Genomic DNA, 25067 nt, shown 5'->3' with positions numbered 1-25067 from the left:
AGCAAAACAGAACAGGATATTTATTGTGAAAGGACTTTAGGGGAATACCCTGGCCTTTTCCACAACCCTTTTTAAAAATATTTATTTACTGGGGCTTCCCTGGTGGCGCAGTGGTTGGGAGTCCGCCTGCCGATACAGGGGACGCGGGTTTGTGCCCCGGTCCTGGAGGATACCACATGCCGCGGAGTGGCTGGGCCCGTGAGCCATGGCCGCTGAGCCTGCACGTCCGGAGCCTGTGCTCCGGCAACGGGAGAGGCCACAACAGTGAGAGGCCCGTGTACTGCAAAAAAAAAAAAAAAAAAGATCCTAAATAAATAGATAAATACATAAATAAATAAATATATAAAAAACAAAAAAAGATCCTAAATAAATAAATAAATATATAAAAACAAAAAAAGATCCTAAATAGATAAATACATATATATATATATATATACACACACACATATATATATATATATATATATATATATATATATACACTTTTTTTTTTTTTTTTTTTTTTTTTGCGGTACACGGGCCTCTCACTGTTGTGGCCTCTCCCGTTGCCGGAGCACAGGCTCCGGACGTGCAGGCTCAGCGGCCATGGCTCAACGGGCCCAGCCGCTCCACGGCATGTGGGATCCTCCCGGACCGGGGCACGAACCCGCGTCCCCTGCATCGGCAGGCAGACTCTCAACCACTGCTCCACCAGGGAAGCCCCGGATCTTTCTTTTTAGTTGCGGCATGCGGACTTCTTAGTTGCAGCATGCAATCTCTTAGTTGCGGCATGTGGACTTCTTAGTCGCAGCGTGCATGTGGGATCTAGTTCCCCAACCAGGGATCAAACCCTGGCCCCCTGCATTGGGAGCATGGAGTCTTACCCACTGGGCCACCAGTGAAGTCCCTCCACAACCCTTTTATAAAATGATTTCAAATCTCCTTCAGAAGTTTAAATTCCTAACATAAGTGGTAATACTATGTACATGTTGGCTGTACTCTTCAAGCCAGAATAGGGCCTGAAAAAGGGAGAGAATTTCTCTGGTGTTCTATTCCCAGTGTATTTTAGTGTTGGACTTCTTTGATTTTTTTCAGATTCTGCAATACTTGTATAAGGCCCATGATTTCAAATGGTTATTTTCTTGGTTGGTATTGGAAATTCAAGTCTACTTTGGTTTTAATGGTTGAAGATAAACAAAAGAAATAATCAATGTGATAGGAGCCCTTGAAATGTCATGTACAATGTACATCCTGCCCTCTAGCAAGCCTTGCTAGGCAGTGTAGCCTATGGAACTCTTGGCATATTGAATGCAAAGAAGAAAGGGAGTTTATCTACTCTGGCTTTAGCCATATGTCATGAATACACTTGCTTTTAAATGAATTTCATAAAATATTAATGTAATCATACCAAACAGCACAGTGGTGAGTACATCAGTCAGGAGTTATATTTATCCTGTGTATTTGTTTTTTGTTTGTCTCCATTTATTAGTAGACAGTACATGGAGACAGGCATTTCTTTCTCAGTCGAAGTGGCAGAACTTGTTTAATGAACTGATGTTTCTGTAATCTGTGGTAAGGTAGAGTTGTGAGTGACAGAACTATATGAATAACAATGAGGAGGCAGGCAGAACAATAAAAGGAAGACAAACATTTCAGTGGGGGGCGGAAATAGATGGGATTGTTTAGTTGGCACACAATCTAATCTGATCTTTTCCTACTGAAAATTAACAGTTTGTAAATGGGGGAGATAATTTTAACAATTTTTCCAAAACCTTATACACAAGGAATCAAATTTTCCAAAGACATAAATGGCATTCTTAGCCACAGTGCTGTCATTCTACAGCATAGGAACACAGAGTGTCAGGGCTCCTAAGTTCTCCAAGATGGAAAAAAAGACCTGGACGCCCTGTCCCCCTGCACAGAGCCTGACATATAGGAAGCTATCACAAATGTTTGTGGGATGTGGAAGTGAATGCCTGAATAAGTGAATATATTAGTGTGTGGACGCATGTTTTGAATGGAAGGAAGGAAACTTACCTATCAGGACCACCATGTATCATGCCAGAGGTTTTCATATCTGTTCTGTCCTTTCATCCTTTGAGCTAAATGTCATTATTTATCCCTACTTTTACCAAAAAGGAGATGGAGGCACACAGATATTAAGAAACATCCCTCAAGGTCATATAACTAGCATGTGGAGGAGAGTAGAGAGATGAGAGTCACAGGGAGGAAGGGAAGGAGTGTGTGTGTGTGTGCACGCACAGGCATGTATGAATACTTGCATGTTGGGTGAGATAACATATGAAGGCTAAAAGTAAATTTGTTTTCAGAAAAATAAAATTTCCTCTTAGAAGAAAATTCTTTCTTCCTAAACATGTTCAAGGTCTTGGCATCTCAGCATGACAGGCATGTGGGAGGATGCGGAATGCCCTAGCTCTCTTGGACTGGCTTGCAATGGGAGGTGCTCATGTGCCACCCACCTGCCTATCTGCCCAGTCACAAGACTCCCTCCTTCTGGGCCTATCGTACTTGAAGTCCTGCTTCTGTATGAACCACAGGTTCTTCCCACTGTTTAGATACACCTCCTTCAACATCTTAGAGAACCACCCAGGGGGGTCAGAGCCACCTTGAGGACATACTTAAAGGCACTGTCCCTTGGGCCTGAGTGGTGAGCAGGGTAAAGTCTGGGGGAGTAGGACCTGCTACTGCTACCATGACTACCCCTACATTATCAGAACTCCTTATGCAATATTTTCTTTGTTTGCAATACACTGTGCATTCTATAACAGAGGGCAGGGGTGAGAGGTTCTCTCAAAGAACATGCATTTTGTTATAGAGACAAAATTTAAACAATGAAATCAGTACCGCCTTTAGACCCAGGTAAGCGGGGCCCCTGCCGTGGGCCCTCACATCAGGGGACCCCGAGCTTTGGAATGACTGTCCAGATATTTTCTAAGTCCCTCTCCAGAGCTGAGGACTGGCCAGGTAGATAGTGCCATCGGGGTAGGTGCCCCAAGTCCAGAGCAGCTCCTCTGTGGCTCTTGATGGCAAGAAGCAGCTTTCTCAACATTTTCTAGGTTCCCCTCCAGTGCCTGGGATTCACAAAGGCCTGCAGTGTCATCTAAGCAAGGAGCCCCAATCTCAAATTGAACCTATGTGGACCTCAGTCCCCATTTCTCCCTTTGAGGCACTCTTCAATCCTTTACCCGACATGTAGACTCAAGTAAATGCCCCCAAGAAGCTTCAGAACTTGTGCCTGTGGAGTCCTCCCAGAGTCTTGGTTCCAGGAGAGTATCCTGGCAAGTAAATCACTCCGGCTATATGGTATGGTATTTCTTTCATGGTATCGAATGGGCTACCAGAATAGTATTGATGCTGATTTGTGGTGAATCCATTTTGTATCTAGACAAGCCCCACAAAATATGTTTGGGGAGCTCCCACACATCCTAGAAGCACCCCTGAATGAAACAAAAGATGATGCAAAATAAAATTCGGTGGCAACGGGTGTAGAACAGTTTTTAGATAAAGAGATAAGAATGAACCAGTATTATCTGGAAAGGTGGGACTTTAAGCCAGGCCTTGAAGCATGGGGAGAATTTGGGGAGGCTTGAATGACTCCAGGCAGGCAGGGAGAACAACAGGAACAAAGGCACAGAGAATAGTTATTTATTGAGCTTTTTTGTGCTATGCATTATGCTAGGCACATTTCATTCATCATTTTGTTTATTCCTCATAGCTCCCTATAAAAGTAGGCGGAATTAACCCCGGTTTGCAAATGACAAAACGGAGGTTCAAAAGATTCATCCTGCTAATCAAATGGTAGAACTAGGACCCAGGTATTCCTGAACCCCAAAACTGTATGCTCTTAACACCATGCTATACTGCAAAAAGACAGGAAGTGTTACAAGGGACAGCAAGAAACCTTGTCTGAATGGAGCAGAGGGTGTGTGTTGGAAAATAGTGGAAGGAAAGATCAATGGACAAGGCGCGGTCATATTACAAAGGGCCTTGGATGTCAAAATGAGAGGTAGAGACAAACAGGCACTGGGCAAACAAAAACAAGCAGTCCTAGCCCAAAAGAAAAATGCACAATTACGATATTTAAGACCTGGTAATGCTAATAACATGTTTTCTTAAATATTTTGCCTCGGTCTTAGAAAGACCTTTGGTTTGAAGCTTATAAGGTAGCATTCTGCCTCTACTTGATCTTGCCTGGTGTAATTTATTGTTCTCTCTTTCCTCTCCTTTTTAAGACTTTGATCCTGCTCTTGGAATGATGACTGGAATTCCACCAATAACTCCAATGATGCCTGGCCTGGGAATAGTACCTCCTCCAATTCCACCAGATATGCCAGTAGTAAAAGAGATCATACACTGTAAAAGCTGCACACTCTTCCCTCCAAATCCAAGTAATATTCTGCTTTCTCTCCACACAAGTCACAATGTTTTGGTGTCTCAGTCCCTTGGTTATTTGTTTTTGTGTTAAGAATGCTGTCAGGGCAATTAGTGCCTGTAAAGTGGTGGCTTCTGGGAAGGAACCTGGCTTTGGAATTGAATTCAAAATATAACATTCCTGACACAGCTTAAAGTAAACTAGTGTTGTAGTTCCTTTTTAGAACTTGAATTTTGTTGAAAGGGGGCTCAGGTTATTTGGGTGGGGAAAACACTAACGGATAAGCCTCCCTTAGTTCTCTGCTGAGAGCGTGGCAAAAGTGCCATTTTTGTTAACAGCCCCAAGACTTTGTAAAGGTGAATGGAAAGAGCAAGTGCTATGGGAAGAGTAGGAATTTGGTATGTTGACTTATCTTCTCCAGAGCCCACCAACTGTGTCTGATGAAGCCTTGATTATAAACCCCAGTACTTACTCCTGCCTGTCTCTGGTATATTCTCTTGCACTCAGTGGCCTCTCAGCAATAAGGTCATGTGATTTAGGGACTCTCACAGTCTCTTTATGCACCCATCTGATCTGCTTCTGTCTTGTTTCTTCATTAGAAAGTATCTTTAACATCAATTCCTTCCCCTCTCTCCCACCTAACATTTCATCCAGGTCCTTGTCACCTCTCCAGCCCAACTCCAAGCTTGCTGTCTCCCAAACACTTCCATGTGGAAGGTACTGAAATTAAAATGGTAGTTAATCTTTCATCGTTCTAATGCATTTCCAATAAAGTATTAGGGGCTAAATCCAATGGATACTTTTTAGTCCTTAAATTACTTTATTTCTCTACTATATTTAGAACTAGTGACCCCTTCGTCCTTCTTGAAACATTAGGTCATTTGAAGGTGTTAGAATGACCACCAGAGAGATTATATAGATCAAGAAGGAGGATGACCAAGCAGGGCACCCTAAGGAATTCTAACATTTCAAAATTTAAGAGAGAAGGAGAATTTGCATTTCTATACACCCCTTAGCAGCAAAAGTCCTTAAAGCACTTAATCTTTACTGTTTCCAGTTCTTCTCTTCTCTCTTAAATCTTCTTCATATGGGCTTTTGCCCCGCCCCTCTATCAAAATGCTTGCTTAAGAACACTAATGTCTATAGCACTAATAAAGTTAGTTAGACAAGTATTCTCATTCATACCTGGAAACCAGTCTTTTATAAGGACCATGACAATTATATTTACATAATATGCTTTTAAAATATTTGATAAATTGATAGACAATAATGATACCACATTATAATATGTATTTATTTTATGTTACTAGTTGCTATAAACTTTCTCATACCTTTAAAAAAAAAAAAGAACACTAACGACCTCACAATACTAAATCCAGTGGTCAATTCTCACTTCTCTTCGTAACTGACCTAACAGCCATGTATGACACAGTTGATTACTCCTTACTCACTGATATACTTTTTCACTTGGCTTCCAGGATACCACACTATTGGTTTTCCTTCTCACACTGGTCATTCCTTCTCAGTCTCCTTTGCTGATAACCTTCTGTTCTCGCTGACTTCTTACCATTGGAGAGCCCCATGACTCAATCCTTGGACCTCTTCTCTGTACTCATACCGTTGATATGCTCATCCAATCTCATGGCTGAAAAAAAGTATGCCAGTGGTACTCTAAATTATATATTTAGCTCAGAGCTTGTCTCTGAACCCCAAACTCATATCCTACTGCTTATTTGATATCTCCACTTACCTGTCAAAGAGACATCTCAAGTTTAATATGTTCAGAACAAAACCCCTAATATTTACACCCAAACCTTCTCCACTAGTATCCTTCTCCATCTCAGATAATGGCAACTGCATCCTTTCAATTACTCAGCCAAAACTTAAGGGTAATCCTTACCTACTCTCTTTCCCTCACACGCCATATTTAATCTGTTAGAAAACTCTGTCAGGTCTACCTTAAAATATATAACTAGAATTCTACTATTTTCATGATAATTACTGCTATAATCCAGTTTATGCCCCCATAATACATTTTCTGAACTATTGCAATAGCCTTCTAATTGGTCTTCCTCTTTCACCCTTGCCCCCTACAATGTATTCTCAAGAGAGCAGGCAGAGTGATCCTTTTTAAAACCTAAGTCAGACTATGTCCCTCCTCTATTCAAAACCCTTTAATGGCTCCCTGTTTTACTCAAAATAAAGGCCAAAGTCTGTTTAATGGCACAGAAAGACCTTTTTTTTTTTTAAACATCTTTATTGGAGTATAATTGCTTTACAGTGGTATGTTAGTTTCTGCTTTATAACAAAGTGAATCAGTTATATATATACATATATCCCCATATCTCTTCCCTCTTGCATCTCCCTCCCTCCCACCCTCCCTATCCCACCCCTCTAGGTGGTCACAAAGCACCAAGCTGATCTCCCTGTGCTACGCGGCTGCTTCCCACTAGCTATCTATTTCACATTTGGTAGTGTATATATGTCCATGCCACTTTCTCACTTTGTCCCAGCTTACCCTTCCCCCTCCTCGTATCCACAAGTCCATTCTCTAGTAGGTCTGCGTCTTTATTCCTGTCTTGAATGGCACAGAAAGACCTTTAATGGCAAAGAAGGTCCTCCCTCTCTCACATTATCTCTTTGACTTTGTCTCTTACCACTCTCCTTTCCATCACACATTGTTCCTGTTATACTGACCTCCATGCTGTTCTGTGAACACACCAGGCACTCTTCCATCATAGGGCATTTGTATTGGCTCTTTCCTCTGCCTAGAATACTCTTCTCCTAAATATCTGCATGGCTAACTCACCTCCCTCCTTCAAGTCTTTGCTCAAATGTCTCCTCTTCAGTAACCCTGACAACCTATTTAAAAGTTCAGCCCTCCCTGCCGCACTCCCAATCCTACTTACCCTCTCTATTTTTCACTTAATACTTATTACCTTTTAACAAACTATGCAATTTATAGAATGTAAACTCCACAAAAGCAGGAAGTTTTGTCTGTTTTGTTCACTGATGTATCCCCAGCACTGAGAAAAGTATCTGATATATATAGTACGTGTTCAATAAATATCTCTTGAGTGATGGAGGGATGGATGGCTGAATACAAAAGGAGAAGTCAGAGGTCTAGAAATCAAACCAAGAGAGCATGAGGTAATTACACCACATGCTGACAACTTCTAAATCTATTTTTTCAGTCCATGGCTCTCTTCTGAGCTTCAGACACATATAGCCAACTGACCACTAGACTTTTCCAGGTGTATCTACATCAAATGTGCAAAAAACAGCATTATACTATAGTGAACAAACTACTAGATTAAAAGTCGAGAGAATTGTGTTTTACCCCCAGCTCTGTCACCAACTACCTGAGGGATCTTGGGTTAGTCGCATGACCTCCCCAGGTCTCAGATTCCTTGTCTGTAAAGTGAGGCTATTGGGTTAGATTACCCTAGATACCTCCAACATTTCATCCAGTTCTAAAAATATGATTCTTGATATTAAAAATGTAGTTACCACAATAATTATTCACCTAGGCAAAAGTCCCTCAAAATGTATTAGGAAAAGCAAGAGCAAATTGGCAGGTGGCCCGTAGAGCTTTGTGCCTTCAGTGGAACAGGCAGTATGGTATAATAATTAAGAGCCCCAACGTGACATAGGCCTGGTTTCATATCCCAGATCTCCATACTAAATAGCCATGAAATCCTGGGTAAGTAACTTAACCTCTCTGATCTAGACTAGGCAAAATCAGTTCTGGTCTAAAAATTCAACAGATCAAACTAGACTGGAGCTGACTGTGTACCAGTCTCCTAAAGATAAATGGTGAATTGTCCTAGGAGCAACATCCTCTGATTCCTAGGAGTCAGAGGTATGGCAAAAGAAAGCTCCCTGGAACACAGGTACTTTTTTTCACAGGGTGGCTATCAGAGATTTACTGCATTCCCAATTAACAGTCCTCAGTTGGTGGTATAAGAAGAGGACAGCACCCTCTCTCCAGAGAACTCAATTCTGTCAAGATTTTTCACTTCAGCTGATAGACCTTCTGATGGAGAGGTTGCGTTTTTCATCTACTGTGAAATAACAGTGCACATGGAATAAATGGTGGAATATCATCTGCTATCTGTGTGCAGGCATGTGGGAAAGCACCCAGGAGCCAGAAAAAAGAGCAATCATTTCATTTTACCATCCCAAAACAGGCTGAACTCATTTTGGCTCCTAGGGCTGGGTTCTATAAAGAAAATTAGAGAAAATGGATAAATTGAGAATTAATAAAGATTCGCTGGCCTTCTGATTACTTCCAATCAGTTGAGATTACATTAAAATATATCTGACCCCTGCTGATTGTCTAGGGGACCTTCAATCTTGGGCTTTCTGATAAAATCAACTCAAAGATTTTGCAGTATGCAAATTCTGGCAAACCAGTTGAGTGACCTGTGATGCTCCTTTGAAAAGCAAGATGCAAATGGTTTATTGGGCCTCTATGCTGCTCCCTGCCTCACTTCTCAAAGATGAGCAGTGACTTTGATCTTAATGCTGATTGCCCCAACACAGTTCCCCAGAGTGGGTGCTTAGTTGTAATTAGAATTGCTAGAAGCCCCTCCTTTTCCATTACCAGAGATTAGAGTGCTTTATACTCCCAGTTATCTTGCATCTTTTTACATGGAAGTTTCTTCTTCTCCATCGGGAGTGGTGATTGGGGTGTTACAGGAGCTTAGCACATTACCTGATTAATAGGATTAACTCCTATGGAGTCACCATTGCTATGCCCATATCACTGTATTTCAGTGGGATTAGAAAGTCGGGCCCAGACAACGAAGTACTTTGAGCTGTTAATTAAAAAACAAGTACTATCCATTAAGGAAGACAGTACAGCCCATTGCCTTGCTGGTGGCATACACCTAAATCTCAGCAAATGCTACATTTACCCAAGGAAAATAAATAAATCCCCAGCATTCTTGACACTACTCTTAGTGGCTTTTATGTGCCTTTACTTAGCAGACAGTCACCACAGAATAATCACAGCATCTAAATAGGGTGATGGTTTCATCAAGGGAAAGAGCCTTGGTATTGTCAGTATTACATATAACTATAGCAGTAACCAGACATTCCTTAGAGTCTCTCAACGGACCTAAAGGTAAACCTAGGCTAACTGAAATAATATAAAAAGGTGATTATTTGCTTCATAAAAAGATTCTTTATCGAATTCATTTAAATAGTAAACTTCAGAAGGGTTCTAAGGCAGGATTTTATTCTGAAGCCTTAGATTTGAAAACATGGCTCTAACTAAATAGATGTTGTTAAAAATTCTTTACCTAATATAGTCAGTGGCCGGGTTGTGTTCTATGGTCAAAATCATGTGTGTCTTCACAGCTGTAGATTCTGAAACTGAGCAGGACACCACGGGCCCTACAGGGTACAAAAGGCCCTCCATGTCCCCTGTTTCTTGTTTGTAGGAAAAGATTTTTGTCTCCTAGGTCTTCCCTGAGTGCCAAAGAGCAGGCACAAGCAGTTACTAATTGGAGAAGTGAAGGAATACAGAAACAAAGGAAAAGCAGTTAAGCAAGATAGCTTGAACAATAATTCAACAATAAAACAGAGTCCTAGTTCCTCTGCAAGGAATATGCCCCAGACTGGTTGGAACCAGAAGGTTTATGATTAAGATTCCTGAAACACCACCTTGTTACCTCACTACCAACCAGTCAGAAGAAAGTCATACACCCTGCAACCCTCACCCCAAATGTTGCCTTTAAAAACCCTTCCATGAAAGCCATCAGGGAGTTCAGGTCTTTTGAGCATGAACTGCCCATTCTCCTTGCTTGGTGCCTGCAATAAATGCTGTACTTTCCTTCAGCACAACCTGATTTTGGTAGATTGGTTTTACTGCTGGGAGGGTGGGGTGTGAAGCAGACCCAAGTTCAGTTCTGTAACAGTTTCTCTACCAATAAGAGTGATTCCTTCCCAAACCCAGCCTTATCTAAAGATCTGGATAAAGCAAGGAGCTGAGGGTTTAGAAATCCAGGTCTTAGCTATCACTCCACTCCAGACTTGTAGTAGGATTTTAGAAAGCCTCAGAGTGGTAATTAGGAAACCTGAGTTCTATAATAGTAAATAATAATAACACTATAGTAACTACAATTTATTGGGAACCTATCAAATGCTAGGCATTATGCCACATGCAATATAGGCAGTAGATTATCAATTATCCTACAATAACCCTTGTAAGGTAGAGGATAGTATCCCTATTTTAAGATGAAAAAACAAAGTTCTCAGAGGTTATGTAATTTTCCCAAGGTCATACAGACAGTGAGTAATTAAGGTTTAAGTCCAGGTTTAACTGCTCCAAGTTCATTTTCCTTCTCTTTCTATCTGATTTGTTGACCTTGAATAAGTTACCCAACCTCACTCAGCTAAGGTTTTTCCTCAGAATATTATAAGTTTAGGCCAAGTCAGTGGTTTTCAACTATAGCTACACATTAGAGTTGCCTGAGGAACTTTAAGAAAATGATGCACATGCTGCACCCCAGACTAATAAAATCAGACTCATTGGAGTGAGACCCAGGCATTGTTTGTTTGACTCCCAAGTTGATTCTAATGTGCTACCAGAGTTGAGAATCACTGGAAGTGTGATATCTAGAATCCTTTCCAGTTCTTAAAAAACTCAGAAGTATAAGTCTCAAGAGATTCTGGATCTCATTTTTCCCTTTTTGGCTAAAGCTATAACCTCTCTAATGTTAGACATTTCAGATTCCTGCTCACTAGGTTATCTTCTTTTCCCTTTAAGCTTCTCCTATGGAATAAAAAACCAATACAGTGAGTTCTTGAAATTGCAGACATTTAAAATTTTAACAGAAATTTTATAGGTTCCCTGAATCCCTCTACCCCTCTTACTGACTAAATAGAGGGAAAGAGAGCATCATGAGAACTTGATTATTCTGACCAACACTAATAAGCAAAGTGAGGAAGCTTAAGATGCTAATAGCCAAGGCAGCTCTCAAATCATCTGCTTGCCAACTTGGATAAGAATCAGGTGGGGGCCTTGGCCTAATCTACAAGTGAAACTCATTTAGTTTTGCATGTGAGCTGTAATCACTGGTTGTCAAGCTCTCCAAATCTTGAGCTGGGAGAATTATTGTTAAGAGCTGAATGGGAAGAACGGATTACACAAAGTAAATCCTTGCAGATACAAAACCAACACTAGAAAACCCTTGACCATCATGCTTTGTTTTGTTGGGCTATGAACTGTAGGATTTTGCTTGGGAAATGCTTTGCTACATATAAACAGCAACAAGGAGCTGGCAGATACAACCGGCTTTATGTATAAGTGAGTAGAAAGCACATTTTTTAAGCAGAAGGAGAATCATCTCATTAAGTAGGTTTTTGGGTTTTTTTTTTTTTTTGCGGTACGTGGGCCTCTCACTGCCGTGGCCTCCGCAACGGGACGCGCAGGCTAGGCAGCCATGGCTCATGGGCCCAGCCACTCCATGGCATGTGGGATCTTCCCAGACCAGGGCACGAACCCGTGTCCCCTGCATCGGCAGGCAGACTCTCAACCACTGTGCCACCAGGGAAGCCCATTAAGTAGGTTTTTAATAACCCTACAGCCAAATTTATCTCACTTTATTTAATGATTTCCCAGATGAGTTTACTTTCCCTCTAAATGCTGCATGATTGGCTCTGGACCTCACTTCTCCAGCAAAGAATCTGAGGAAGAGCTCACTGGTATCAAAAAACAAAAAACCTAAAAGGGATGATCTGTACTCTGGCTGACTTTGTCAACCACATTATTCTGATAGCTGTAAATATTTTTGTAAATGTTCACCCCTTCACTATCAAATTAATCCTGAAACAGTTCTTTCTGTAAGCATGAACAGGGAGAATACAATAACGACAAACTGAATTAAACAAACCCTTCTCTCAAGGATGTTGGTTCTAAGAATTCTCAAAAGTAAGTTTAAACCAAGTGGGATTTCTTTCCACTAATTGTCTTCTTAATAAAAATGACTGAAAATTGGGCATAGCTGGGTTGTCACAACAAAAGTAAAGAACAAAATTAAAGAACTGTTGATGAGACAGATGGGTCTGAGTCTTTATCCTGTATACATACATCACGATCACCAAATCATTGAATAAAATAATTCTCAGGGTCAGGCAACCAATTTGCTATGGAGCAGAGATGAGCATCTTGGAGGCCACATGCTTCTGGGACTCTTAGGCAGAAGTCTGATGGGGACAGTAGGGCTGTCTCTGGGACATGTTAAGTTTCTTAGAGGTCTGTCCTAAGCAAACATTTTAATTTCAAATGCTTTTGCACTTACACTTAGATCTTCCACCTCCTGCAACCCGAGAACGACCACCAGGATGCAAAACAGTATTTGTGGGCGGCCTGCCTGAAAACGGTACAGAGCAGATCATCGTGGAAGTGTTTGAGCAGTGTGGAGAGATCATTGCTATTCGGAAGAGCAAAAAAAACTTTTGTCACATTCGCTTTGCTGAGGAGTACATGGTGGACAAAGCCCTTTATCTTTCTGGTAGGTGTTTAGTCATGAGGATTGTGCCCACCAGGCACAGCACAGAGATTGGGGATCAGTGTATTTGCACCTGTGGCAGCTAAAGTTTGGGCTTAATGGCAACCTCTCTTGCCTTCATAGATGGAAAATGCATGTTACTACCTGATGTATTCCTTTAAAAGTTCTTAAGTAGTTCCCAATTGCCTATGGGATAACTCCAAAACTCCTTACTTGTAGTGTTAAAGGCCTTGATTATCTGTTTTACCTCTCAACATTATCTCCCAATCCTTCCTTCACATACCATGTCCTAACACTAAACTAATTCTAGTTCCTAGAATGTGCCCATGGTGTTTTATGCCCTTTCCTCTGACTAGAATTACCTTTTCCACCCCCACCCACCATACACACATCTTCATACCCTAAAGCTCCAGCTCAATCATAACCTGTTCTAGAAATCTTTCCCTGACTTCTCTCCCCACTCTGCCCCAGGCTGGTTTGGGCACCCCTTCCTCAGTGCTTCTGCCATGCCTGGTGCTTCCTCCTAGCATGACACCTGTAACACCATATGAGAACTGTCTCTTTCTACCTCTGTCTCCTGCAACAGAGAATGAACTCCTTAGGGGAAAGACTGTGTCTTATTTAACTTTGAATCCCCAGCATCTAGCACATAACCTGGTACAAAAGTAGATGCTCAAAAATAACTATGGAAGTCAGTTAGTTATCAAATATTTATTGACTGATAATCAGAATGCTAGGTTGCTGAGGATATGGCAAAGACTGAGGTATACAAAATTCTTGCCATCAGGGATATTACATTCTGAAGATGGCAAAATATGATATATATGTAAACAATATCAGGTACCAATAAATGCTATGAAGAAGATAAAAACAGCTAACATACCTGGGGTTGCTAGGAAAGCAAGTATTCTCTAACATTTGAATTGAGATTTGAACAATATGAAGGGGATTGCCATGCAAACATCTGTAGGAGAAGCATTCCAAAATAAGGAAGAACAAGTCAGAGACCCTAAGATGAAAATGGACTTGGCATGTTCAAGCAGAGGAGAGAAGGTAAGCATGACTAGAGCACAGTAAATGAGAGAGAGGCAGTGAAGGGAAATGAAGTCTGAGAGGTAAACAGTACCAAATTATGTTGGTCCCTTAATCTATACAGACATACCTTTTTTATTGCACTTTGCCTTATTATGCTTTGCAGATATTGTGTTTTTTACAAATTGAAGATTTGTGGCAACCCTGCATTGAGCAAGTCTATCAAAGCCATTTTCCCAACAGCATTTCGTCACTTCGTGGCTCTGTGTCACATTTTGGTAATTCTGGGAAATTTTAACTTTTTCATTATTATTATATTTATTATGGTGATCTGTAATCTTTGATATTATTATTGTCATTGTTTTGGGGTGCCACAAATTGCACCCATCTAAGATGGTGAACTTAACTGATAAATGTGTGTGTTCTGACTGTTCCACCGACTGGTCGCTCCTCCATCTCTCTCCCTCTCCTTGGCCCTCCCTATTCCCTGAGACACAACAATATTGAAATTAAGCCAATTAATAACCCTACAATGGCCTCTAAGTGTTCAAGTGAAAGGAAGAGTCTCTCACTTTAAATCAAAAGGTAGAAATGATTAAGCTTAGTGAGGAAGGCATGTCTAAAGCTGAGATAGGCCAAAAGCTAGGCTTCTCATGCCAAACAGTTAGCCAACTTGTGAATGCAAATGTAAAGTTCTTGAAGGAAATTGAAAGTGCTAGTTCAGTGAACACACAAATGATAAAAAACTGAAACAGCCTTATTGCTCATATGGAGAACGTTTTAGTTGTCTGGATAGGAGATCAAACCAGCCATAACATTCCCTTAAGCCAATGCCTAATTAAGAGCAAGGTCCTAACTCTCTTCAGTTCTGTGAAGGCTGAGAGAGGTGAGGAAGCTGCAGAAGAAAAGTTTGAAACCAGTAGATGTTAGTTCATGTGGCTTAAGGAAAGAAGCCGTCTCCATAACATAAAAGTGCAAGGTGAAGCAGCAAGTGCTGAGGTAGAAGCTACAGCAAGTTATCCAGAAGATCTAGCTAAGATCATTAATGAAGGTGATACACTACACAACAGATTTTCATTGTAGATAAAACAGCCTTCTATTGGAAGAAGATATCATCTGGGACTTTCATAGCTAGAGAGGAGAAGTCAATGCCTGGGTTCAAAGCTTCAATGGACAGGCACACTCTTTTTAGGAGCTAATACAGCTGGTGACTTTCTGTTGAAGCCAGTGCTCATTTATCATTCTAAAAATCCTAGGGCCCTTAAGGATTATGCTAATTCTGCTCTTCTTATGCTCTATAAATGGAACAACAAAGCCTAGATGACAGCACATCTGTTTAACAACATGGTTCACTGAACATTTTAAGCCCACTACCGAGACTGACTGGTCAGGAAAAAAAGATTCCTTTCAAAATATTAATGCTCATTGACAATGCACCTGGTCACGCAAGAACTCTGCTGGAGGTTAATGTTTTCATGCCTGCTAACACAGCATCCATTCTGTAGCCCGTGGATCAAGGAGTCATTTCAAATTTCAAGTCTTATTATTTAAGAAATACATTTTGTAAGGTTATAGCTACCATAGATAGGGATTACTCTGATGGATCTGGAAAAGTCAATTGAAAACCTTCTGAAAATGATTCACCATTCTAGATGCCATTGAGAACATTCGTGATTCATGGGAAGAGGTCAAAATATCAACATTAACAGGAGTTTGGAAGAACATGATTCTAACCCTCATGGATGACTTTGAGGGACTCAAGACTTCAGTGGAGGAAGTAATTGCAGATGTAGTGGAAATAGCAAGAGAACTAGAATTAGAAGTGGAGCCTGAAGATGTGACTGAATTGCTGCAATCTCATGATAAAACTTTAACAGGTGAGGAGTTGCTTCTTAAAGCTGTGCAAAGAAAGTGGTTTCGTGAGATGGAATCTACTCCTGGTAAAGATGCTATGAAGATTGTTGAAATGACAACAGAAGATTTAGAATATTACCCAAACTTAGCTGTTAAACTTAGCTGACTCCAATTTTGAAAGAAGTTCTACTGTGGGTAAAATGCTATCAAACTGCCCTGCATGCTACTGAGAATTGTTCATGAAAGGAAGAATCAATTGATGCAGTAAACTTCATCGTTGTCTTAAATTTTAAGGAGTTGCCACAGCCACCCCAGCCTTCAGCAAACAGCACCCTGGTCAGTCAGCAGCCATCAACATCAAGGTGACACCCTCCACCAGCAAAACGATTACAACTCTCCCCCAAACTCCCCCATCCAGAGAATGGATACATGTATAAGTATGGCTGAGTCACTTTGCTGTGCACCTGAAATTATCACAGCATTGTTAATCGGCTATACTCCAATATAAAATAAAAATTATAAAAAAAGATTACAACTCACTGAAGGCTCAAATGAAGGTTAGCATTTTTAGCAATAAAGTATTTTTAATTAAGGTATTTACATTTTTTAGATGTCATGCTATTGTACACTTCATAGACTACAGTACAGTGTAAACATAACTTCAATAGGCACTGGGAAATCAAAAACTATGTGTGACTCACTTTATTGCGATATTCACTTTATTATGGTGGCCTGGAACTGAACCCACAATATCTCCAAGTTATGCCTGTAGTAATGAGGTTATTATTCTGGATACAATGGGAAGCCGTTGAAGGATTTTAAGGAGTAGGGTGATGTGATCTGATATACATTTTAGAAATATCACTTCTGGGTAAAGAATGGACTGAAGGGTATGGGCAAGTGTGGTGACTAGTGGTTAGTTAGCTAACCATAGCATTAGTCCAATCCAGAAGTGATAGCGGCTTATATACTATGGTAGTTGGAGTGGAGATAGCAAGAACTACTCTGCATAAAGTCACTTGTTCCTGGTAAAAGTTCAGATTTGGGGAGACTGAGGCAATTGGAATTGGAATGATTTTCTTTGTAAATATTATAAAGTTTCATGGCTGATCCTTTGCTTATTTGAATTGTTATTTTTCTTTATGGGGCAGTGGACAAATAAGATGAAGGCAGAAGACAGAGTAATTGGAAAGGGCATAGAACAATTAACTACTTCCTTCCCTAACTACTAACCCTTCCCTAAGGGTTAACAATTTGGAAGAATTGGGTCCAAGTGCTAGACATTTTACAGAATCTTCATTCACGTAACAGGCACTTGTTGGACATCTCCTTTGTGTAAGCTGTTGTGCTAAATGTTGTACAGAGTAGAAAATGAGTTAAACCTAGTTCTTCCCTTTAATGAACCCAGGGTTAGTATGCAGTCATACATTCATTTATTAAAGAAACATTGAGCACCTGGCATTGCTCAAGACACTGATAAGACACACTCATTGCTAATAATAATGACATTTGAAAGTTATGCGTGCTGTACGAGAAGTATGGTAAAGTGTTATGGAAGTTCAGAGGAGAGAGAGGGAGGAAGGAAGGGAGGACGGGAGGGAGGGAGGGGGAAAGAGAGAGAGAGAGAGAGAGAGAGAATTTGAAATTGTCTGGTTCCTGACTGGGGTTATCAAGGTGAAAGGTAGCATTTAGACCAAGTCTTTGACAAAGAGAAAGCATTTGAATGTGGACAATGGTGCATAGATACAGCATGAGCAAAGGTACAGAGGTGGTAGGTTTTGATGAACATTCAAGGAAACAATAAGTAGTGGTTTGTGTACTGAGTAGACATGAAAGGAGGAGGGAAAACATCCATCGTCAGCACACTTTGAAAGGCTTAACAGTTGGGTCTTTACTTCTCAGATAATAGGGAATTGTTGAAGAAATTCTTGAACAAGGAAGAAGATTGTCTCTGAAAGATTAATGTGACCGCTCTGTATAAAAATGGGTAAGAGGAGAGGAGGTCAGTTAGATACCTGTTGCAATAGGCCAAAGAAAAGGTAATGAGCATTGGAAAAATTAGGCTGGTAACATGGGAGAGGAGAAGAGGAGGCAGATGTAGAATGCTCTTTTTACATTTGCTAAGTGCTGTAAAATCCAACTACTGAAGATTTAACAGCCCTTAGCAATGATAACAGAGCATTCCACAATAGACTATTTTAATAAAAACTTAAAGGTCTTGAAAAGCCCTGAACAGTTGTACATAAAAGACGACATGCTGCTCAGGAGGTATCCATCTAAATGTCATTGAAATCAGCTCTCTGGTAACAGCCACCTGGAAACATTCTCACGGCTGCCAAAGGAAAGGAGATTGCAATCAGTGATGTGAAAACAACTAATTTTTCCCTTTAAATTTGAACCTGCTCCCTGAAAGTTTACACGTGCTAGAAAACTCCTGAATTGGATGGCTGTTCTCCCACTTTGTAAAAGAAAGAGGTTAAAACAAACAAAAATCCCTTAGAAAGGGGCTAGAAATGTAGACATAATTGTTTTTTCTGTTGGAGTTTGAGCACCTTTGGGAACCGGCATTGTACAAGTGCACCACCTCAAAGCATCACAGTATCTTGTGTATGTTTATGCAAAAGTTTCATTTCCTCCTCTCATTTGATCTTCTCCACAATCCTGGGAGAATAGTCAAGGTAATCATTAATAGCCCCATTTTTCTGATGGCTCAGATAATTAAATAAGATGAATGGGGGTGTTAAAGTACATTGTAAACTTTAAAGAACCCTAGCAAAGTTTACTTATGAAATGTATTTATTCTTCCTCTTTCTAAAAAGAATATTTTAGTGTGACTGGGAATTATTCCTTATAACAGCTTTATTTAGGTATAATTGACATACAATGAACTTCACATATTTCAAAAATACAATTTGATATTATTGACACATACATACAGCTGTGAAACCATCATCATAGTCAAAATAATGAGTATGTACACCTCTCCCAAAAGCTTCCTTCATGCCTCTTTTGTAATCCCTTCCTCCTAAACCTCCCCAGTTCTCTCCCCAGGCAAACACTGATCTATTTTCTGTCAGATTAGTGTGCATTTTCCAGATTTTCATATAAATGAAATCATATGTTTTGTATGCTCTTCCTTCCTTTGTATAGATCCAGATTTCCATTTGGTATCATTTTCCCTGTGATTGAATTTCCTTTAACATTTTCGGTAGTGCAAGTCTGCTCCTGATAAATTCTTTCAGCGTTTGTACGTATCAAAAATTTATTCCACTTTTTTTAAAAGATATGTTCTCTGGGTATAGGATTCTAGATTGACAGTTTTTTTCTCTCTCTCTCAGATGTTGCTCCACTATCTTCTTACTTGCATTGTTTTCAACAAGAAATATGATGTTATCCTTATCTTTTTGTTTCTCTGTACATAAAATGTGTCTTTTGTCTATGGCAGCTTTTGAGATATTCTCTTTATTGCTGATGTTTAGAAATTTGATTATGATGTGCCTTGGTATAATTTTCTTCATGGTTTTCCACTTGGGGTTCATTGAAATTCTTAGATCTGAGTTTTCATCAAATTTGGACATTTTTCCTTCCTTATTTCTTCAAATATTTTTTCTATTCCCTCCCCTGTCTCCAGTCATGGCTCCAATTAGGCATATATTGGACCCCTTGAAGTTGTCAACAGCTTACCAGTACTCTGTTCATTTTTTTAAGTCTTTTTTCTCTCTGTATTTCATTTTGAATAGTTTCTATTGCTATGTCTTCAAGTTCATTAATCTTTTCTTCTGCGATGTCTAATTTGTCATTGGTCCTGTCCAGTGATTTCTTTTCAACTCAGACATTGTAGTTTAAATCTATAAAAGTTTGATTTTGGTTCTTTTTTATGTCTTTTGTGTTTCTACTTAATATGTTCTATCTTTTCTCTAGCTTCTTAAGCATATGAAATCCAACTATAATAGTTTTGATGTCCTTATCTATTAATTATATTATCTGCATCACTTCTGGGTCTGCTTCGTTGACTGATTTTTATCTTTATTATGATTTTCCTGCTTCTTTGCATATTGGGTAATTTTTTATTGGACACCAGACATTGTGAATTTTACCAGGTGACAAATATTTTTCATTCCTGTAAGTATTCTTGACCTTTGTTCTGGAATGCAGTTAAGTAACTTGAAAATTTTTTTATCTTTTTAGGTCTTGTTTTTAAGTTTTGTTCAGCAGAACCAGAGCAGGGTTTAGTCTAGGGCTAATTTTTCCTCACTAAGGCAAAACTCTTTTGATTACTCTATCCAATGCTCTCTGAATTATTAGATTTTCTCCTCTGGCTGGTGTGAAAAGGAAATAGTCCTAGCCCTGTATGAGCTCCAGGGATTATTACCTCTAATGCTTAGGTAATTCACACATAGATAGACATCAATACTGAGCTACAAAATAGGGGAGGACCCTCTTCAGATCTCTGAAGTTCTTTCTCCGTGTAGCTTTCTTCTTTCCAGTACTCTGCCATGCAAACTGTCTGCCATAGTCTCCCTGGATTCCCAGTTCAGTCTCCTCAACTCAGGGAGATCACCATGCTTTGCCTGAGTTCCCCTCCCTGTGCTGAGGCCTGGAAACTCTCCCCAGGCAATAAGCTTGGAAAATGTTAGGGATCACTTCATTTGGTTCTTGTCTCTTAGTGATCTCTGTCTTCATTGCCTAATGTCCAATGTCTTAAAAACTATTGTTTCATACATTTTGTCCATATTTTTACTTGTTTAAGGCAGGAGTTACCCTGCAAACTTGTGCTTAGAATGAAATGAGATAAATGTGTGTGGAAGCAGCTAGCTCAGCTTCTGAAACTTAAAAGGTTAATAAAAACTTAATTTTTTTTATTTTTTTGTTGAGAGATTTAACTTTGGTGCTATAACTGACACCAAAAGTGGAGGTGTGGACTTGAATCCTGGTTATCTGAATCCTAGTCCTATACCAGTATACTATAAGCATACTACCTCTTTTTTTAAGGATCCAAAATTATATGTCACCTGGATCACATACCACTCCCCATTATATCTATTCCACCACCCCCTCCAAAATGGTTCCAAGTCACCAGATACATCTAGGAAGCAATTTGGGGGATTGAAATGTTGAGCTGATTTAAATTTATCAAAATTTTATTGATTTTATTTAAATTTTATCTAAATTTTATCAACATTTAAATTTTATCAAAATTCTGAGTGGCAGGATGACTGACACTCTTGAAGTTATCCAAAGACACCACAATTTGAGGCCACCTTTTGCATTCTTTCCAGCCCATAGTGCCACATAAAGCTTATTCTTGATACAGTTACCCACAGAGCTTCCCTCTGTCACAGGTAAGGTGGCAGATGGAGAAATGAAACTCCTATGAATAAGACTGACCCAACCATGGAATAATAAACTGTTATCAGAGATAGAGACTATAATCCAAGTCTTTAATGTTCTCCTTGCTAGTAGTGGGGAGAGAATTTGGGGTTATGTGGTCCCTGGAAACTGCTGTGACTGCATCTGAAGTACCTAACTTGAAAAGCTACTTACAGTGGCTCACTCACTGGGCTGTTCTTGTTCTCTCCTCTCTCCCTCTTGTGCACTTAGGTTACCGCATTCGCCTGGGCTCTAGCACTGACAAAAAGGACACAGGTAGGCTTCATGTTGATTTTGCACAGGCTCGAGATGACCTGTATGAGTGGGAATGCAAACAGCGTATGCTTGCAAGAGAGGAACGCCACCGTAGAAGGATGGAAGAAGAAAGGTTGCGCCCACCATCCCCACCTCCAGTGGTCCACTATTCAGATCATGAATGCAGCATTGTTGCTGAAAAACTAAAAGGTATACAAAACACTCGAGCTTTGTGATTAAAAGAACTCTTTTCTTTGGAGAAATGTAATAAATATATTTGTATTGTTGACAGTTATCCTTGAATTTCCCACTGAGGGATTCTAAGCATTTCTTGTGTTGAAGCCTTGCAGTTAGAAAGGTGTACCTAGTAATTCAAGAGCCAAAAATTTGTCCCTCCCACCTGTGTCTGTGATCCTTCACTGTCTCAAGTTACTTTTTCTCTCCATACATCAGGTGACTAGAAAGAAACAATTTTTTCCCACTTTTCCACATCAGAGAATTTTAGCTGTGATCCATGACTTGGGACCTGTAAGCACCTCCACCCCGTTTCATTGTGGATAGCAAGTTAGTTTTGAATTCTAAGTCAGAATAAATCAGAACAATAGAACTTGATGTGACCTCAGAAAACTCTGATAAAATTCCATTTTATAGATGAGAAAATGGAGGGCCAGAGTAGTTACAGTATACATTCTTCTTAGATTACTCAAAGACGTAGCTACTACCAACTAAAAGAGGACTCCTTTAATCACACATTTATTTCACACAGTAACTACAGAGACTTCCAGACATTGCTAAATCAGACTGCTTTCCCTTTAGTTTTGATTCCTGTTCCCCTTGCTTAACTCTCAGAGCCATTTTGCTAATTTAACCTTAATTGCCTTGCCTGGTCTCCTGTGTTAGTAGCTCAAATCCAGTTTTTTCATTCTATGAGTATGGTTGATTTTACTGGATGAGTGCTGGTGTCCCATTGATCTTATTGGTGACACCAACCCAGCTCTAACAGTATGAATTTTCCTTGCTTCTTGTGCTCTAGGCTCAGCAAGATGCTGCTAATTCCCCCTTTGCAAATAGGTCTCATTCACCAAACTTGTTTGCACCTTATAGCCTAAGGGTTTCACATGTTAAAGAAATCCTTTGTTTGGATTGATTTGTCTTCCTGTAAGAGAAAAGCAGAAAACATAGAGTCCAGAGTAGAGACACAGAAATAATGGTACACTTTGAAAAGCTGGAAAGGCTGAAAGCATTGGTAAGATGCCAGGTCCAAGACTTAACTGTTCACATAAGACCAAACAGCTCAGTTTGAATTTTTATAAAAAAATGAATTTGCTGGTTGTGTGGAACTCAAGCAAAAAGTAAGCATCAATGAATCAACTATACATCAGTAATTTTTTTAAAAACTGAGCATCAACATAAAGACTGTATGTAAGTAATGAAATGAAAACTGCTATAACGGTGAGGCTGACCTCTCATTACACATCTGCACTTAAAAAGGCAAGTGGTAAGAAGTTGACATTACAGTGAGAGATGGTTCCACTGGACATAAGGGTTCCTAGCTAGAGAGGGATGTGGAGTCCTACAGTGGGCCTTCAATGGGATGCTAATGGACTCTCCCTCTCAGGAGTCTTTAACAGCAGAATATGTAAGTGGCTATCTCAGAAAGCTGAACCAGAGGCTTTGGAAGCTGAACCAGAGACTACTATTTTAACATCAGAGAGTAACTCCTAACTAGCTGTAGAAATCTACATGGATGGTTCCTCAGGCAAGAGAAACAGGATGTGGCGAAATGTAGAAATAGAATGAATTACATCAAAATAGATTGTGATTGGGACTGAATGGAAGGCCTGGGGCTGGACTGGATGCAGGAGTGATGTTACAAAAAGTCAAAGATGTAAGTGTTTATACCTAAAGAATTGCCATTTAACCCTTTCTTAAGCCTCCTTCCAAAGGTTTAATTCCATGGATCCAGGATAAAGTTACTGTCAAATGCAAGTTAAGCTCAAGGCTCAAGTTTACTTGTGCTTATTAAAAAATAAGATTGTAGAATTCTGAAGTTCTCTCACTGCTAATTTATATATTACACACATGCACGCACACACACACACACACACACACACAGAGGTTAAGAAATTTGCAATATGTGAAAACTATGTCAGTAAAGAAAACTTTAAGAAAAGAAGAAATACTCTTGTTCTGAAAATTCTTCGTAGACTACAACCAATCTGCCTACTTTTGGAATCTTTCATTCTTTCAGTCTCTCTGCTCACCTGCTGCCTGTGTGTGCACACGTGTGCATGCATGGTTCCTCACCCTCTGCAATTAATTCATTTCACAACCTTTGCCAAAAAGCCATGGTGGCCTCCTTACCAGCATGTTTGGAAAATAGATGGAGATTTGGTTACTTTTGATGACTCTAAAAATAAATTCTCTTTTTTCAGATGATTCCAAATTCTCAGAAGCCGTGCAGACCTTGCTTACCTGGATTGAGCGAGGAGAGGTGAACCGTCGCAGCGCCAACAACTTCTATTCCATGATCCAGTCGGCCAACAGCCACGTCCGCCGCCTAGTGAATGAGAAAGCTGCCCATGAGAAAGACATGGAAGAAGCAAAGGAGAAGTTTAAGCAGGCCCTTTCTGGAATTCTCATTCAATGTGAGTGGAAGCCATAGTTCTGCCAGAAGGGAGAGAGGGCACTTCACTTAGTCATCACTCTCTCTACACAGGAGCCAGGGCTCCAGAGCCATCCTGTGTCAAGAAGGAATGCCCTCTTCTGCCTTGTGCTCTCCTTATATTGCCAAATGCCTGAGCTATGGTTTCATGGGAATCATGTGCGCACCTCCTATGTTCATTTTCTGTGGTATGTGTACTTCAGCTCCTTAGAAACACGCTTAGACCACAATCCTGTGATTTTACTTTCGCTTGTTCTCAAAGTAAGTTACAAGCAGCCTCAGGCTCCAGTGGAAAATTCGGTATTTCACTGCTGAAGTTAGAATGTAGCATCAGGATTTGTAAGCTTCTTTGCTTCAGATTTGCATCATTATGCTTTTCAGGTATTCCATTTCAGGGATAAATGTAATTATATTTCCCAAGGTAATTGAATAAAAGCCAAATTTGCTACTTCTACCTTTTGTTTTCAGTTTCCTTTCTTCAACATTTCCTTTACTGGATGTCAGTAGACACTGAGAGGGAATGGGAAGCCACTGAAATAGCCATTTTCAAAAATTAGTACCACTCCAAACCTATCCAAGGTCTCTTAAATGAGCAGAAAAATTCTCAAATAATGTTTTTAGTTCACCGTATTATAAAATTATGAACTCTTCTCTTTTGAGTAAGAAACTGTATTCACATTAGGAACAAAGGTACAGTTTTATGACTTTGCTTTTAAACAGTTACGGCCCACTCTTCTTATACTTGACTGATACATAAATGGGATTAAGGAGGAGTTGTTTCATTTTCCATTTCTATTTTGAAAGTATCTATGGGCATGGAATCCAGGAAGAGAAAGCATATGTTTTTAGGGCTTCAGAATAAATAGAAAAAGAGAGCAGCAAGCATCATGGGAATATAAATCCTTAAATCATTAGTAGACAGGGTACAAACAGGGCTGTAAAGAAAGAAATAACACCTCTGAATCTTCTTACTGTGAACACCTAGCCAGGCAGAGGATCT

General features: G+C 39.9%; 1 protein-coding gene across 7 annotated transcripts in view; it reads left to right on the top strand.

The window, feature by feature from the left end:
- ENOX2 (ecto-NOX disulfide-thiol exchanger 2) overlaps nt 1-25067 on the top strand; it is a 298921-nt gene that overhangs the window by 220420 nt on the left and 53434 nt on the right. For 6 of the 7 annotated variants that reach the window (XM_079910126.1, XM_079910129.1, XM_079910128.1 and 3 more), the window contains 4 exons: nt 4233-4388; nt 12688-12894; nt 21379-21612; nt 23838-24050. In XM_079910126.1, the coding sequence (XP_079766252.1) occupies nt 4233-4388; nt 12688-12894; nt 21379-21612; nt 23838-24050 (810 nt within the window). The remainder of the gene's footprint in view (nt 1-4232; nt 4389-12687; nt 12895-21378; nt 21613-23837; nt 24051-25067) is intronic. The other variant, XM_079910127.1, reaches the window with a different exon arrangement.

This window comes from Stenella coeruleoalba (genome assembly GCF_951394435.1).
Source record: "Stenella coeruleoalba genome assembly, chromosome: X".
NCBI lineage: Eukaryota > Metazoa > Chordata > Mammalia > Artiodactyla > Delphinidae > Stenella > Stenella coeruleoalba.
This window is presented reverse-complemented; position numbering and strand designations above follow the sequence as displayed.